Consider the following 17,657-nt stretch of genomic DNA (forward strand, 5'->3'; position numbering starts at 1 on the left):
TACCTGTAATAAATAAATCATCCTACTCCTCCTAAAGTGGTTCTAAAGGCAGAAGGGTTTTTACCGTGCTGCATTCTATGCAGTAAGGTAAAAAACTTCTGTATGCAGCTTTCCCCTCAGGGAAGCTTGTGAACAGACAGAGTAAGGCTTAGGAGCTTAGGAGCGAGCATACTTAGCAAGCCGCTCAGAAGGGGGAGGAGCCAGAAGCGCTGTTGAGGGACCCGAGAAGAGGAGGATTAGAGCTGCTCTGTGCAAAACCACAGAGCAGGAAAGTATAACGTTTGTTATTTTTAAAACACAAAAAAATAGCCTTTAGAATTACTTTAACCACTTGCCGACCGCCGCACGACTATCTACGTCGGCGGTCAGCCCCTCACAGGCAAACTAACGTAGGGCTACGTTGCTTGCTTGTGAGGGTCTAGGGAGCGAGCGCGCGCCCCCCGGGGCGCGCTCCCGCTCCCGCGTGGTCACGGACCCCCCCGCGCGTGTGACCAGCGGACCCGATGTCCGCCGGTCACTCGGCGATCGGCGGGGGAGAGGGAGAATGTCAGGCAGCTTGTGTAAACAAACTGCCTGTCATTCTCCTCGCTGCAAAGACACTGATAAAACGGATCTGGTATGTAGATCCGTTGATCAGTGTCCTTACAGCTAGAGCCACAGCCAATCACAGTAGAAACCACGCCCCTAGGGACACACACAGCCCCTCCCTTCCAAATAAAGTTAACCCCTTCACTACCAGTGTATTTTTACAGTAACAGTGCATATATATAGCACTGATTACTGTAGAAATGTCACTGGTAACCCCAAAAGTGTCAAAAATGTCAGTCAAGGGTCCGATCTGTCCGCCGCAATGTCGCAGTACCGCAAAAAAAATCGCAGATCGCCGCCATTACGCGTTAAAAAAAAAAACAACAAAAATGACAAAAATCTTTCCCTTTGTTAGTAAACGCGATAACTTTTGCGCAAACCAATCAAAATACGCTTTTTGCGATTTTTTTTACCAAACATAGGTAGCATAAAATAAATTGGCCGAAAATTTTTAAAAATTTTGATTTTTACATTTTTTTTTGGGGGAATTTCATATAAAAAAATGTGAAAAATATTGCTATTTTTGCAAAATTGACGCTCTTTTTTTGTTTATAGCGCGTGATCAAAAAATCGCACAGGTGATCAAATACCACCAAAAGAAAGCTCTGTTTGTGGGAAAAGAAGGACGTCAAATTCGTTTAGGTACAGCGTCGCACGACCGCGCAATTGTGCGTTAAATTCACGCAGTGCCGAATCGCAAAATACCCCCTGGTCGGAATGGGGGTAAAATCTTCCGGGGCTTAAGTGGTTAAGGCAGGGATCCTCAAACTATGGCCCTCCAGCTGTTGTGGAACTACACATCCCATGAGGCACTATAAAACTGACATTCACAGACATGACTAGGCATGATGGAAAATGTAGTTCCTGAACAACTGGAGGGCCATAGTTTGAAGACCCCTGCTTTAAGGCCTCCTTCCCTCAGCTCCATCATCAGGAACTTCCTCCTCCTCCTCTGAATTCCAATGCCTTGAGGGGATGGGGGGGGGGGGCAAGCATGCGATTGGTTGCTAGAACCTGAGTGATCATTCAGACTGGGTGTGAAAAAAATGGACCAAAATAAGTGCTATAAAGAAAAGGAAGGGGAAGGGAGTAAGTGATAAAGAATACACCGAACTAACCGCAGTACCTGGGTTGTTACAGAGGTGAGGTGGGGAAACTGCATAGAGAAGACTGGCAGGAGATGAAAATGAAGACTTCCCAAGAGAGTGGATGCCAAGATAAGTAAGTATTCTGGAATCTGGATTCGCCACAGCAGGCCGCTGACTCTGATGCGCCCAGCGTCACGTCAGTGCGAGGTGCCAAACCGTCCAGCGGGCTGCCTCAAATGCACTGGGGTGGAAATGCGGCTAGACGGCGTGTTGGCGATGCCGGGTCCTCTGCCAATGCAGGGTCGAGAGCCAAGAGAGTCATCAGCCAAGCCAGATGCACCTGGGATCACAAACGCAAGGGCAAGGCCTGCAACTCATCAGGTGATAGATATAGTCAGGTGTGCTGTATCATGGCTGTGCGACACCCAGGCAGCAGGCAAGTGATGATGCAATAAGAGTTTATAAGAGGCAGCAGTCTTCACATGTCCAAGAATGCTGCCAACAGAAGGGCAAGGTAAGACATTGACACCAAGACCTTGACTGGGAGGTAATTTAGTAATTGAGGAATACAGAACAGATTTTAGAGACCTTGCGCTCCTCCACCTTCCGTTTGAGAATGCCCCATGAATGCTCAATAGGGTTTAGGTCTGGAGACATGCTTGGCCAGTCCATCACCTTTACCCTTAGCTTCTTTAGCAAGGCAGTGGTCGTCTTGGAGGTGTGTTTGGGGTCGTTATCATGTTGGAATACTGCCCTGTGGCCCAGTCTCCACAGGACATGGTTCCAGTAATCCATGCTCTTAGTCTGCTTGTCTTCAGCAAACTGTTTGCGGGCTTTCTTGTGCATCATCGTTAGAAGAGACTACCTTCTGGGATGACAGCCATGCAGACCAATTTGATGCAGTGTGTGGCGCATGGTCTGAGCACTGACAGGCTGACTCCCCACCCCTTCAACCTCTGCAGCAATGCTGGCAGCACTCATACATCTATTTGCCAAAGACAACCTCTGGATATGACGCTGAGCACATGCACTCAACTTCTTTGGTCGACTATGACGAGGCCTGTTCTGAGTGGAACCTGTCTTGGTAAACTGCTGTATGGTCTTGGCCACCATGCTGCAGCTCAGTTTCAGGGTCTTGGCAATCTTCCTATAGCCTAGGCCATCTTCATGTAGAGCAACAATTCTTTTTTTCACATCCTCAGAGAGTTCTTTGCCATGAGGTGCCATGTTGAACTTCCACTAACCAGTATGAGAGAGTGAGAGCGATAACACCAAATTTAAAACACCTGCTCCCCATTCACACCTAAGACATTATAACACTAACAAGCCACATGACAGTGAGGGGGGGGGGGTGGCTAATTGGGCCCAATTTGGACATTTTCACTTAGGGACGTACTCACTTTTGTTGCCAGCGGTTTAGACATTAATGGCTACGTGTTCAGTTATTTTGAGGGGACAGCAAATTTAGACTGTTATACAAGCTTTACACTCGCTACTTTACATTGCAGCAAAGTGTAATTTCTTCAGTGTCGTCACATAAAAAAGATAGAATAATATATTTACAAAAATGTGAGGGGTGTTCTCACTTTTGTGAGATACTGTAACTACAGACCAGTTAGTTTAACTTGTATAGTTGGGAAGATACTTGAGAGTTTAAAAAAAGACCACATGGAATAGTTTGTTCTGGAAAATAATATTTTAAGCACTGGTCAGGATGAATTAAAAAAAGACAGAAGTTGTCAAACAAATCTGATTTCTTTTTATGAGGAGGTGAGCCAAACCTTGGACAGATGGCTGTGGACGAGGTACACTTGGATTTTGCCAAAGTGTTTGGCACAGTTCCCCACACATGTCTAATGTGTAAATTAAAGTCTACGGGCTAAGAAAAATCAGTTTGTAAAGAAATAAAAAACTGGATAAAAGACCGTATTCAGAGAGTAGTGATTAACGAGTTAACTCAAACTATTTAAGGTTTTTAGTGTTGTACACCAAGGATCAGTGTTGGGACTTTTACTTTTTAACATATTTATAAATGATATAGGGTCTGGGATTAAAAGTATAATTTCAGTGTTTGCAGATGACACCAAGCTTTGCAGTGGAATAACATTCTTACAGGATGTCTCCACCTTACAAGCAAACCTCAATATAATTTTTAATTGGGCAACTATGAGACAAATGAGGTTTAATGTTGATAAATGTAAAAGTATGACCTTGGGGGTAAATAACATGCATGCATCATACATACTAGGAGGAGAACAGCTGGGGGAGTGAATGGTGGAGAAGGATCCGGGTGTATCCCGGGATGTAATGCCGAGCTGCAGTTTCTAAAGCAAGCAAAATACTTTCTCGTATCAAAGGAGGTATAGCGAGAGATGTAATTTTGCCCCTGTAAGAATCATTAGTAAGACCTCATCTGAAATATGCAGCTCAATTTTAAGCACCAGTTCACAAAAAGGATTTTAGAGAACTGGAGAGAGTACAGAGAAGGCCAACACAACTGATAAGAGGAATGGAGGAGCTCAGCTATGAGGAAATAGTGGGTGATTAAGGTTGGATATGAACAACATGTATAAATACATAAGTGGTCCATATAGTGAACTTGATGTTGAGTTTTTTACTTTCAGGTCATTACAGAGGACAAGAGGGCACACTTTAAGTCTGGTGGAAAAGAGATTTATTATTTACATACAGAAAGCTTTCTTTACAGTAAGTGCTGTGGAAATGTGGAAAATACTTCTTCCAGGACTGGTTCTGGCCAGCTCAGCAGAGCTTATTATAAAAAAGACCTGGATGCATTCCTAAATACACAAAATATAACTGAATACTAATATTTATAGGTAATTACACCAGGGGTAGTTGATCCAGTATATATCTGATTGTCTCATGGGGGTTTAGGAAGAATTATTTCACTATTGGAGCAAATTGGACCATGCTTCTTTTTTTTTGTTTGCCTTCCTCTGGATCTGCGGGTATAGGATTATATATTTGGAAATGTTTAAATTGTGTGTGTGTGTGTTTTTTTTTTTTTTTTTTTACTGGTTAAACTAGATGGACTAGTGTGTTTTTTTCAACCTGAGTGACTATGAAACCATTTATTCACATTCAACTGGACTTGTTCTGTAATGTTGAAGACGTTTCCTCACTTCTACTAGTAGTTATACCATGACCTCAACAGTCAGTCTCTCCTGATTGGTTTCATATAATAAAGGAGCCAGAGGAAGATGTAAACTTGAGATAGCCAGCTTGAAGGAAGCCAGCCACTCATCAAAAGTTCATAAACATAATATTCAACTTTTCAGCCCAAACTGCACAGTTCAAGAATATGTGTTTTCATCAAAACTGGCCTGACCTGGTGAATAAATACTCTAATGTCTGAGCCATACGTACAGTTTATGCTGGTCAAGACATAGGTATATATAGTAAACGGGTGGCTTTCTGTCACCTTGAGAGAGGGGTCCAAAGTGGTCCCTGAAACATCTGTGTATTATGGTTTACTCTTTATATTTCTACATTGCTCTTGTGAAATTACCTCAATAAACCCCCTGAGGTCAATCATTGAGTTCTGGATCTCCCTTCTTTGTATATGATGATGTCTTACAGGCCTTACCTATTAAGCTTAACTGACATTTTATGAATATAAACCAAACATTTTAGCCACTAGGCTGGTGGCTTGCTACAAATCGTTGTGGGAACAATTAATTGGCAATGATCAAAAAGCATCTGGTCACTGCATATCAACTGAAGGGATGTCATTGTCAACTTTTTAGCTGAGAAGGAAACACAACCGTTAAGCCTGATCTTTGGCATGGATCATTAATAACAAGATGCAACATCTTTTGCATGAATCATTTATTGTAAAATGAAAAATCTTTGATAAAATTGAAACCATTTCCCTAACTATACGTATGAAACAAAAAACATAGAATTCCAGGATAACTCTAACTCATGTTCGTCATCCAGCTTCCCTGTGTCAGACAGCAGTGGCTGCAGGGGAAAGGAGGGAGCGCCGAAAACAGATGGGCAATAGGAAGCCTATGGATGACATCAATGCTCCCAAACATTGCCAGCCATTGTCGAGAGCTCTCTCCTCTCCCCTGCAGCTAGTGCTGGCTGACACAGGGGAGATCATGTAACTGGACCAGAACTGGCTAAAGTACATCTTTCCTAAAAAGCATAGGTGTTGATGGGGGGGGGGGGGGGGGTTGTAGGGAGCAAACATCAAAGCTGGTTCAGAAAATATGCAGAATGCCAAAACTATCAGAAAAGATGCAGAATGCCAAAAATATCAAGTGTCTGAAATCTCATTTTTACCAAAACATGCTTCTAAAAATCTGCAAGAAAACATGTGAGTTTAAAATTGGGGCACTCTTGTAAAAGAAACAGTGTGTAGACTGCCAAGCAGCTCGATGATTATGGTATTGTTTACTGGGTTACACAGACACGACATGTCTCTGACCCAATGAGCTAAGTACAGATTGCAGTGCAGGCAGGCGTGTCATGTGACCCACTTTACCATAAGGACCCTGTTTAAGACCATGATTATAATCAGCCTATGGGGTTGATGACGTTCTCACACACGTAGTTTGCTGAATTGCTTATTGGTATAAATAATACATAAGAAAATCATATTTATAAATTCCAAACCATTCATAATGTTATATAACAATGTAGCTCAGATAGCATTTTTCAAAACATCATCAACGCATTCATTGCCAAGAAAAACAATAATATAAAATTCTATTTGACTTCATAAGAGATGGTTATGAAACATACGACAGAATGCATTGCTGGGCCAGTGATGCAGGCAAAATTATGATTTCATGGTAGAATGAAAAGACAAATGAGATACAGATATACGGCTACGGACCTGTTATCTGCTGGGCTCTGCCTGTACTCTGACCATCCACATCCTCCATACTGCAGTAGCTGTGGCACAGCCTGGCACTGAGAGAGGATGGAGATGGAGGGGAGACAGAGGGTATCTAAGGTAATGATATGGAAATTGTCTGCTAGATCTGTATGCAGCAATGAAAAAAAAAAAAATGAAGTGGGGGATGTAAAAAGAAGAAGAAAATGGCAGGAAGATCAGGGGTACAGCAGGTAAATGACAGAAAATGATAGAAGAGATGTGACTTATAATGAGAAAAAATCAGCTGCAGGCAGAAGAGATGAGACAGAGCAGAGTGTCAGGAGGTGTAGAGAGCCAGGCATGGGGACAAGAGATTGGAAGAGTGAGCAGATCCAGGGAGGAGTCTGCAGGCAGGGAGGAAGGATGGAGTTTTCTGCTCATTACAGGCAATCCTGAATCTGAGCCTGCATTCTTCTGTTTTCTCATTATTGTTAGAAAGCTTTGGTCCTCCGGTCATGCTGACAGGTGATTTTAGTTCCGGTGTATTTAGCATACGTAGATAGATATTCCAGATCATGCAGTGTTTGGCACAGACCATCTGTGCCTCTGAAGATGACCATATACAGGAAAACCTCTATACAGGGAAATACAGTATTTAATAGTACAAAGGCTCATACAGTCTTGCCACAGGGGGAACACAGACAATCAAACTGGAAGACCTGCATGTGTATTTAAAATGATATACAGCACTAGCCCCCTAGGAGTCGCTGATATCTGGGTCCCCACTGCTGCACAGCCAGTCACTTAGCATTTCCTTCATTCACTCAAACACAGAAAACCAGTCCTTGGCTTTAGGGGACGAGAACTTGGATGGGGTAGGGAATTATGAGACGCCCAACTTGAAATGTCCAGAAGACAGACAAGGGACAACTTCCTCCCTATTTCCAACAATCCTCTTCTTCCTTTCTCCTGCAAAAACGTGTTTCACATGTACAGTACCTCCTGATTAACAGTCTCTTTGTTAATTCAGCAACAGCCCGTTACAGGCTAGGAAATTCCCATTCCTTTTTTGGATAAGGCAGCAGATGTTGGAGTGAACAGCATCTCCTTCTGCTTTCCTGTAGACACTGAGCCCAGTTCTACCACTGCAAAAAATACCAGCCAACCTGGCTGCTTGCTTCCCCAATCTTCCCTACTGGCACACACAGGGAACCCCCCCCCCCCCCCAGAGCAAGGTAAAAGAAGACTGGGCACACTACAGTCTACATAGGAGCACTGTTATAGCTGGCAGTCTCTCCCTTTGTTTTGTCAATGCACCTTGCTGATCTACTCGCTGCCTTTCCTTGCTCTCTCCGGCTGCATCTCAGGAAAGGGGTTCCTCCAACTTCTCCTGTGGTAGGATCCTTCCAGGCCAGCCTCCCGAGATCCAGCCCGAGGTAAAAGCCTCCTCCCCCCAGGCAGGTGTCCCTCCAGGGCCACCGGCAGCTTCCCTCAGCACTGCTTCTCTATCTTCCACCCGACTCTCCTGTTGGCACGGCCCATTTCTATTTATGAGCTTCTCAGTCCCCTGCCAGGCTCACTCCTGGGGATTGGCTGAGGGCCCAAAAATATTCAAGGCTGCCCCTCCTAGCCTCCGCTCACTATCTTCTAGAATGTTCTCCAACACTCTAGAAACAGGAGGGGGGTGGGCACCACAGAGCTGCCAGAATGATTCATCCAGCCCTGAACTCCAGTAACCCTGACTCATTTACAGACTCACAGCTAACATGAGTCAGTGTATAGTTTACATACTCTCACTACTAGCAGCACACACTAGAGGGTGCTACAGATATGACAGTTTAGAACAGTGGTTCCCAACCTTTTATTTTCACATGCATAAACAATGGTAGCCTATTTCCAAAATTTGTACCCCTTGGCAATCCTTTTACATAAATTTTACCCTTCAAGGTAGCAAAATGTTTGTAAATATTATACAGTAGTTGCTGTTATTTCAAAATGATATGTTGAAACTAGGGGTGAGCATGTTCAGATTCAGTTTTTGGAGATTCCACCAACAGTCAAACTAAATGAGTGTTCAGCCGAGCCATACCTCCAGCTGTAGGGGGAAGTGAAACATTTATCAGCAGTGTTACTACCAGCACTAAGTATGACTGCTCCCTACTCAGAGCTTCAGCTCATGAACTTCAGTAAAGGTTGGCAAACCCAGCTCTAACCAAACACAAACATAACAATATAAGGTAATTTACTGCCTTGAATCGTTGATTTACATTGTAATGTTACTCACTAACTCTAGCGGGAGCATTCTGTCTTGCTCCCTCTCCCAGCTTTCCCCCCATTAGCATCCTTTCAGATGGGTGCCACTGTCAGAATACAATGTCCCAGCTGGGTTTACCTCCATCCACTTAGTTTGTGTGGATGGAGGAATCTGTTTGCTTAAATTTTACCATTTTATTAAAGGATTTGTACATGTTCAAATTGTTGTTTTAACTACATATTAATGCAGTTATATTCCCTGTGATGCAGGTTGTGGCTGCAGTTTGAAGTGTCATGGCTGATTGATTCCCCTACCTCCATGGGGTCCTAATGTAATGATGAATGCCATTGTTTAATATGTCCTTCAAGCACTCCCGCTTTTATTTAGTGTTCCTAGTTGCAAGAATTTGATCTTATTTGGTGTCAGGTAGTATGGAGTGCAGCTTTGTAAAGTTAGCTCCTTTGGCATTTAATGTTCTACCTTCATGTCTCCCTTTCCTATAGTTTTTAGGATACAGTATGTGATTACTCTGTGATCACTTCTACCTAAATGATCCTTTCCACATCTGCAATCACCACTGTGTTCCTTGTAATTAATAGATCCAGCAAAGCATTATTTCAAGTTGGGATTTCCACCATTTGACTCGTGAAATTGTCCCGCACAATGTTCAACATGATGAGCCTTGGTTGGTTGAGCAGTTCCATCTGCCCAATCAATATCAGGTTAGCTGAAATTCCCCATAATTATAACATTGCCCTGCCTCCCTGCTATCTCTAACTGTGAAAGGAGACAGATTTACTCCTCTTCCTTAACATAAGGTGGCCTATAGCTATGCATGCTCAGCTAAGCGTACATTCCTATCACACTGTGCGAGAATGACTAATTCATGTACACATGTGCGGAATAATGTCATCCCCTGCCAGCCAATCAAGAGGCCAAAAAACTGGCACCTAGAAAGAAAATGAAAGCAGACCTAGATGGTGGAGGTAAGTATACTGAGGAGTTTATTTCCGCTTTAAATCCTTGAACCGAAGCCTAAGTATAACTTAACCACCTCCAGCCTGCCCTATAGCAGTTTTACGTGATCCTGCTTTTCTGGGTATTGGGCACAAGTGTGCGCCGGCGGCAGATTGCTCCCACTGTGATTCTACAAATTGGGAGCTGATCAGCGGGTCCCAAGAAGCTGATGTCCACCAACACCCGCTGATCATTCAGTACACAGGCAGATCGCCGTTCTGTCAGTAAGAAAGGCATGGGTCCTGTGTATCTGCAAAGCAGGGACATGGAACCATGCTTTCCTCTAGTAAAAGCACCTCCCCCACTACAGTAAGATGCCAGTTAGGCACACAGTTAACCCTATGATTGCCCCTGATGTTAACACCTTCCAAACTAGTACAGTGACAGTGCATATTTTTAGTACTAATCACTGTAATAATGTCACTGATCCTCAAAAAAGTGTCGAAAGTGTCAGTTAGTGTCCAATTTGTCCACTGCAATACCGTAGTCTTGCTATAAGTTGCTGATCACCAGCATTACTAGTAAAAATAAAATAAATAAATAGAAATTCCATAAATGTATCCTATAGTTTGTAGACACAATAACTTTTGCGCAAACCAATCTATATATATATATATAGATCTATATATCTACATATATATATATATATATATATATATATATATATATATATATATATATATATAGATGTAGCACCCTCCAAGGTAGGTGCTGGGTAAATTATAGTGGGGCCTTGCCTGCTTAATAGCAGGGCCATATTGTTCAGCTAAGCTGACATGTGCTCTCAGGTGTGTCTGTTGTGTTGGGAAGTCTCCCCACTGTAACCTAATGAGGGCTCTCATTGAGCAGTGGAGGAAACCTGACCAATAGCACACCAGGGCTTGTATCCATTCTGGAAGGGCAGATTCTGCCGCACAGCATTCTACGAGGGGGTATAAGTCTGTGAGGGGCGCATGTCAGATTGTCTTTGGTGGGAAGCAGAGTCCCAGGAGGGAGGTGACGGCTGTCTCTTCTCCTGTCTAGAGGAATCGGGTATCCCAGGCGGCTTGCCTGAGGGGATACAGGGCTGAGCTGAGCTGCAGAGAAGGATCCAGTGTGCTGAGGACCAGCGGAGCTGTTGGGGGACGAGTTTCAGGAAAGCATTCTGAGTCGTGAGTACTGCAAACTGCCCCTGGGGGTCTGCCTAGGAGAGGGGACCACTCCGGGGAAGGTCAGAGGGATCCAGGAGCTAGCTAGCCGGGCAGCGGTGACAGTAAAGGGGGTGCCAGAGTTAACTCTGAAGATTAAAGGGGGTGCCAGCGGTTGGACACTGAAGTGTAAAGTGTTGCAGCAATATTTGCAAGTGGCTACCTCAGTCAGGGAGGACTGGAGGAAGCAGTGAAAAAGGACTTTTGAGCTAACCAGAGTGTCAGAAGTCAGTTTCAGTTTAGTAACAGCAAGTCAGTGTTCATAAGCACCAGTGAGCGTTGGTCGGCATTCAGCCGGCGTCAAGCCGGCGTTAAGCCAGCGCTAGAAGGCTTTTTCTTTTTTAAGTGTCCCATTTTTGCAACTAGTTGAGCCAAAGGAGTATCCCACTCATTCCCTTCTCCCATCCAAGTTCCTAAAATAAAACTAAAAACCAAAGATGCCGGACTGGTCATTGTCTCAGTATTCACACTTGGGCAACAAGCTTAAATGTGCTGTTGGTGTTAACGGTAACCATGGCAGACCCATATCCAGCACTGAGGCTGGAAATACTGCTACACATATATATATATATATATATATACATATATATATATATATATATATATACACATCCAGTACATATACAGTAGAATTCTCCTCTTCTACTTTCAGCACAATCCTGCTTGTAGAACTACATATTCCAGGACCAGCTAGCATTGACAAATTGATCCAACACAGACTCAGTCAGATCCAGAGCAAATGCCCTTTGCAGGCAGGTACCGCGGACCCCTTTGGTAGTGTAGAAGAAAAAGAGGTCTTTAGTGCTTAGCTGTCCTATTCCTGTGGCTACTGCTCCCAGTACCACCTCTTTAGGCAATGCCAGCCCACCTGGCTGCAGCTGCCCCTTTCACCAGCCCTCCTGGTCACCTTTTCACAGTCCTCCCAGACTGACTCTGCATCCATCCCAGACTGCTTGCACCCAGTCCCTTCAGGCATGCCTCTCAGACTGCAACACTCACCAGCCCTCCTGGCTGTCTTCCTCCCTGAAGATTTGCCCAGCAGTGTTCTCCTGCTGTCCTCTCATTGCTCCCATGCATCATGTTCAGGATCCCCTTATGTGTCATGTAGAGGCGTCCCTTCTGCACCCAAACCCAGGCCTCATTTCACCCCCCCCAGACTAGGGGGTTACTCTCAAAGGCCTCCGTTAGCCTAACACTCCATCTCCATTTCCATCTTCCACCTGAACTCACACTGACCCAAATGAGCTGACCCTGAGTATGTGAGGGGGCCTGCCCCCTGTCATCCCATCTGTTGGGAATTGGTCAGGGCCCTCATGAATACTCAAGACAGCTCCTCCTTCCCTCCACTCCCATCCGTCTAGAACCTTCTGCTAGTTTCTAGAAGTAAGGGGAGGTTTTAGAGATGATGCCTGTGAGTCATACTAGCCCTCCCTGAGTCATTCACCCGACCCAGATTAAACAACATATGCTTGGCTGCCAGCCAAGCCTGAACAATCTACCTACTCCAACAAAAATCCTAACTCTAGCATTCTAACAACGCTAGGGGGTGCTACAGTTATATGTAAGGAAAACTTCTAAAAGATGTACAATCATTTCCCAGATAGCAAGCAATTGAGCTGCAAGTTTGAAAATGACTTGCAAGTCTGCTGCAAGTTCTGGTTCAGCTATGTTTTGCTATAGTCATCCCACCACAGGGGTCACTGTGGCTGAATTTTCATCTTTGCTTACTGCTGTGTCAACTAGAACTTGTGCATCAAAACTTTCCAGTAAAAATGTGCAGAAATTTACCAAGACTTACAACTCAGCACTGCTACAAATTTGTGGAAGGTTATCCTTGCTATCTGGGTGGTAACATTATTTTTATAGCCAGGAAAGGCTTGCCTCTAGTGTAAATGAAGTTTCCCGCTCAGGCCAGCAACTGGCCAGGCATATGTGCATGGACGTGGGCATAGGCGCCCACACTCGCGCATACAGGCACGCGCCTGTCACCAATGCTGGCACCAAATGGGCTATTTAAACAGACTACAGTATTGGCTCATTGCTGTTTTGGTTAGTTTATGTGTTTGACCTTTGATCCTGATTCGGCTTGTTCCTGACCTTTGTTTGTCTGCTTCCTGTCCTGACCTGTCTTGTCTCTGGATTCTGCTTCGGCCTCCTGTTCTTGCCTGACTTAGCTCCCGTTGCTGACTTGGCTTGTGACCTGACTATCCCACTGCCTGCTGTCTTTGCCTGATCTGCTCAACCGTTACCAACCCGGCTTGTCTGACCTTGCATCCTGCTCATCCAGCCTGCTACAGCTCTTCAGTTTAGTAAGTTCACATCTGCTTCCTGCTGCATATCCACAGTCTGCCACCAGCCACCAGCCTGATCTGCTGCCACATCTACCTGTTGACTGTACACAGGCCACATCTACCTGCTGACGGCCCACACAGACTACTGGGACTGTACACAGGCACTCATACATCACCGTGCTTCCATGGCTGCTTTTTCACTACCAGTGGCTCCTGAGCCGGAGCTGTACGAGAGGCCTTCCTCTTCACATCAGGCTCACTACCAGGTATGTGACATGTATACACTGATTAAATAATGATAGTACCAGAACGACAGCTGTATTGATTGACGCATTTCATGGTTAGCATCTTCAAAATACAGGGAAACAGACTACGATGTAACTATAACTTCTTAATTTAGTAATACTTCAAAAACTTGATTCAAAACAAAATAGTTTGTAATCAATTTTTGCTCACATAATTTTATAAAAAAAAAAAAAACCCTTGTGTGTTTATTAGGTAGGAAGAGAGGAAGTGAAGAGACTCTATATGTGGGTCACAGGGGGAGGGGATTGTCAGAAGTCCTTAGTAATAGTAAAAATGCAAGATTTGCTTTTAAATATACATTGATTCCCCAAACCGGTGTATCCCCTTATTGCGATATTAAAAGTTACCTGTAGATGGCAGCTGTGTAACTTTGTGCCTTGCAGCATAGTAGAAGATTGCAGCACAATTACTCTATATACTGAAAATAGTTAATCCGTTTTACTAAGGGGAATAATAATAATATTATGGGGGAGGGCACCAAATCAAAGGCTCTCTATGTCCCCCAAGATAATTTACTAACAAATTGAATTTAATAAAGGTCCCGTGCTGTCTTACCTTACCCAAATGCTTGTCTACTGCAACCTTCACAATAGCTTCCACTGCCAGATGACAGAGGGAATAATTTGGCGCAGTTGGTCGTCTTAAACATGTATTGCCATATGTGTGAACTAAAAATCCCTGTTTTACATTTGCATAGTTTGCTGGAAGGGGTGTATTGAAGTGTGCATAGGGTCCATTGAGAATTTGTAGTGTTAATATGTGGTTACACCCCTTAAGCACCTGATAGTTTAAATACATGTACAAGCTATCAGGATTTGAGCACAGGTGTATCTTTTCTCTATTGTAATGCAGGTCAGTGACCAGACCTGAAACTAGTAGCTCCCTCCACCTTTTGTCTCCATGCCCCAGGTTGGCATGGTGTCCACTGTAGCATTTGCAGTGGCAAAGCAGTGTAGGACTGGCCATAAAAGGGATTACTTTGGCCCAGTTGGTCAGCCTAAACATGTATTGCAATATGTGTGAACTAAAAATCCCTGTTTTACATTTGCATAGTTTGCTGGAAAGGGTGTATTGCAGTGTGCAGAGGATCCATCCAGAACCGCCAGCTGACAGTGACTTTTTGGAGCTTATGGGCTAAATATCCCCCTCCCCCATCACCGCCAGCCACACTGTTCAAGTTGCCTTGTGACAACAGCTTGTACTGTGCACGCGCAGAGAGCACACCTAAAGACCCTCCAAACCCATTAAAAGTGGGGGAATAAAAGGGGAAAAGAGAAATCTTAGGCATAAGTTAGGGGAGCATTAAAGCAGCCAAAATGACAGTCCACCTGACCCACATTCCCCACATTTTCAAAGGGGAGACACCTAGTAGCCAGATCAAAAAGTGCCCCAGAGGTCCGGTATGAGAACTGGGGAAAGAAAAGGCATGGGAGAAAACCCAAATTTTTGGCCAACCCATACACCTTGAGTGTCCGTACAAATCACATACAGTATATCAGAGATCCCAGTCTGACTAATAACTCTACACTTAGGATACACATCCAATGTATGTATTTAAGGTAATAATTAGGATGTTAATAGAGATACAAGACTATTAGGTGTGAATACACCCATCTGTCTATTTATGTACCATCAAAAACTTGTAAACCCAAACGGGAGAGGAAAAGACCAACAACAACGGTTCCGAATATACAAACACATTTTATATTATTTTATTTTATAACATGTTTTATAAGCACAGGTCCAAAAAAAGCAAGTTCTTTGATGTGTATATCAATATCACCATGTAACAAACCCATGGATATAACCATCTACAGTATCTCACAAAAGTTAGTACACCCCTCACATTTTTGTAAATATTTTATTATATCTTTTCAAATGACACTTTGCTTCAATGTAAAGTAGTGAGTGCACAGCTTGTATAACAGTGTTAATTTTCTGTCCTCTCAAAATAACTTAACACACAGCCATTAATATCTAAACTGCTGGCAACATAAGTGAGTACACCCCTAAGTGAAAAAGTCCAAATTGGTCTCAAAGTGTCAATATTTTGTGTGGCCCCCCTTATTTTCCAGCACTGCCTTATCCTCTTGGGCATGGAGTTCACCAGAGCTTCACAGGTTGCCACCGGAGTCCTCTTCCACTCCTCCATGACAACATCACAGAGCTGGTGGATGTTAGAGACCTTGTACTCCTCCACCTTCCGTTTGAGGATGCCCCACAAATGCTCAATAGGGTTTAGGTCTGGAGACATGCTTGGCCAGTCCATCACCTTTACCCTCAGCTTCTTTAGCACGGCAGTGGTTGTCTTGAAGGTGTGTTTGGAGTGGTTATTATGTTGGAATACTATTCATATAATTTCCATGAAATTGTCCAACTACTGCCGCCCTTCTGATGCCAGAAGGAGGTTCATGTCCTTGTCTGGTTCACCTCTGTGCCTTTAAAATTGCAATGACCTGGCGTAAAGGGATGGATGATTCTGAAGTAAATCCAAAGTCATAATTAGCTTCTGTTGTGGGAAAAAAAACTGCATTTGACTAGTTTGCTTCAGTAAAGAAAAATGAATGGCAAAAACAATCCCCACTTATATTTCCTTATTAATAGTATTTTTCCGCCCAAAAAATAATTGAAAAAAAAAAAATCTTATCAGTGTATGTTACTGCTTACAAAAATCTGTTTACTTTTATACATTGTAATTATGTATGAACATGGGGGCAGCCATGACCAGGATAGAAGAAGTGCCATCTTAAGAGAATTAAAGGGCCCCGGGCAATGCAGTGCACTGGGGCCCTGCCTACACAATCACCCACAAGAATAAAAATGCAAATTATCGATAAGGCTATATTTATTGGTACAGCGGTGCCAGGCTAATGACAGCTTCCAAGTTCGCCAGCTGAGTCCGGTGAACACACACACGGACGGGAGTCAGACTTGACTGTCCTGTGTGTGCCTGTTCCCGTGAAGGCGGACGGGCATTCCTGCAGTTGTGGGCTCCCCCTGCAAGGCCCAAGTGGCCTGACAACCGCGCAGGGCCGAAAGGCGCTTGCCACCTGCTAAGTTCAGTGGCAGGATGCGCACGGGAATCGGGACTAGTGCTTGACTGGGGTTGGGTCGCTGGGCAGGTGGGCCCCCCCCATGCCTATTCGTTAAGATGGCCCTGGATAGAGGACACCAAGAGGTAACTAAGAATACACCAACAGGTAACCAGAACCTGTGTGTGTGTGGGGGGGGGGGGGGGGCAGTCTCTGTATAAAGTTCATAAGAAGTTCAAAAGAAGTCCATATAAGTATGAAGTTCATAGGACAGGAGGAAGTAATCCAACAATAATGGGGGGATCCTGAGACACGGTTTTCAAGCTCTAGGTCAGGCTTGTTAGCAGGAGCAGAAGCAGGCTCTAAATGACTGGCAGGAGAGAGAAGAAAAAGCGCCTCTAAGTGCAGACAGTTTACAGACTTATTAGGTGCAATAAAATACAAGGGGCAACTCACATGCAGTGAAGTGAAACAAGCTCATAAGGAAGGGGAGTCCAGGATGTCCACAATGTGGATCCCCTTTGCTCGGCTTTCCACCTGGGGACTTCTTACTGGCCTCCTCCATGCAGCAGCAGACCCTGGTGGCCCACATTGCGGACATCCAGCGCTGACATCCCGGACTCCCTTTCCTAATGAGCTTGTTTTACTTCATTCATGTGAGTTGCCCCTTGTATTTTATTGCACCTAATAAACTCGTAAACTATTTGCACTTAGAGGCGCTTTCTCTTCTCTTTCCTGCATGTGGGCAGCCGTGTTTGCTTATCTTGGACTCTGCTTCCTGCTTTGCAATGCTACATAAAGGCTGAGCTTTACTCATTCTTCTCACAATGCAAGTCTATGAGTTGCTCTTTTTAATACAAATACAAAAATGCGCATTAACTATATATACCAAATATTGTGTCTACTTGAAATTCAAATATCATTTTTGGGTGGACTTGAGCTGTAATCAATTCAAAGTGCTTTTGATGTGGTCATTGTAGACAATAACAAATATGCATTCACATTGGAACATGATAGCAAGTGAGTTCAGTCTTCATTCCGGGGG

General features: G+C 44.0%; 1 protein-coding gene across 4 annotated transcripts in view; it reads right to left on the minus strand.

Annotated features, from left to right (window-relative positions):
* CCDC136 (coiled-coil domain containing 136) overlaps positions 1–6,930 on the minus strand; it is a 130,998-nt gene extending 124,068 nt beyond the window's left edge. The window contains exon 1 of one of the 4 annotated variants that reach the window (XR_014225192.1): positions 6,544–6,930. Coding sequence is in view for 3 of the 4 variants with exons in the window: in XM_082255130.1 (XP_082111256.1) it covers positions 6,544–6,592 (49 nt within the window). In the remaining variant the exon portion in view is untranslated. The remainder of the gene's footprint in view (positions 1–6,543) is intronic. The other 3 variants (XM_082255130.1, XM_082255131.1, XM_082255132.1) reach the window with 3 other exon arrangements.
* Positions 6,931–17,657: the final 10,727 nt, after the last annotated feature.

This window comes from Pelophylax lessonae (genome assembly GCF_965119305.1).
Source record: "Pelophylax lessonae genome assembly, chromosome: 4".
Classification (NCBI taxonomy): Eukaryota; Metazoa; Chordata; class Amphibia; order Anura; family Ranidae; genus Pelophylax; species Pelophylax lessonae.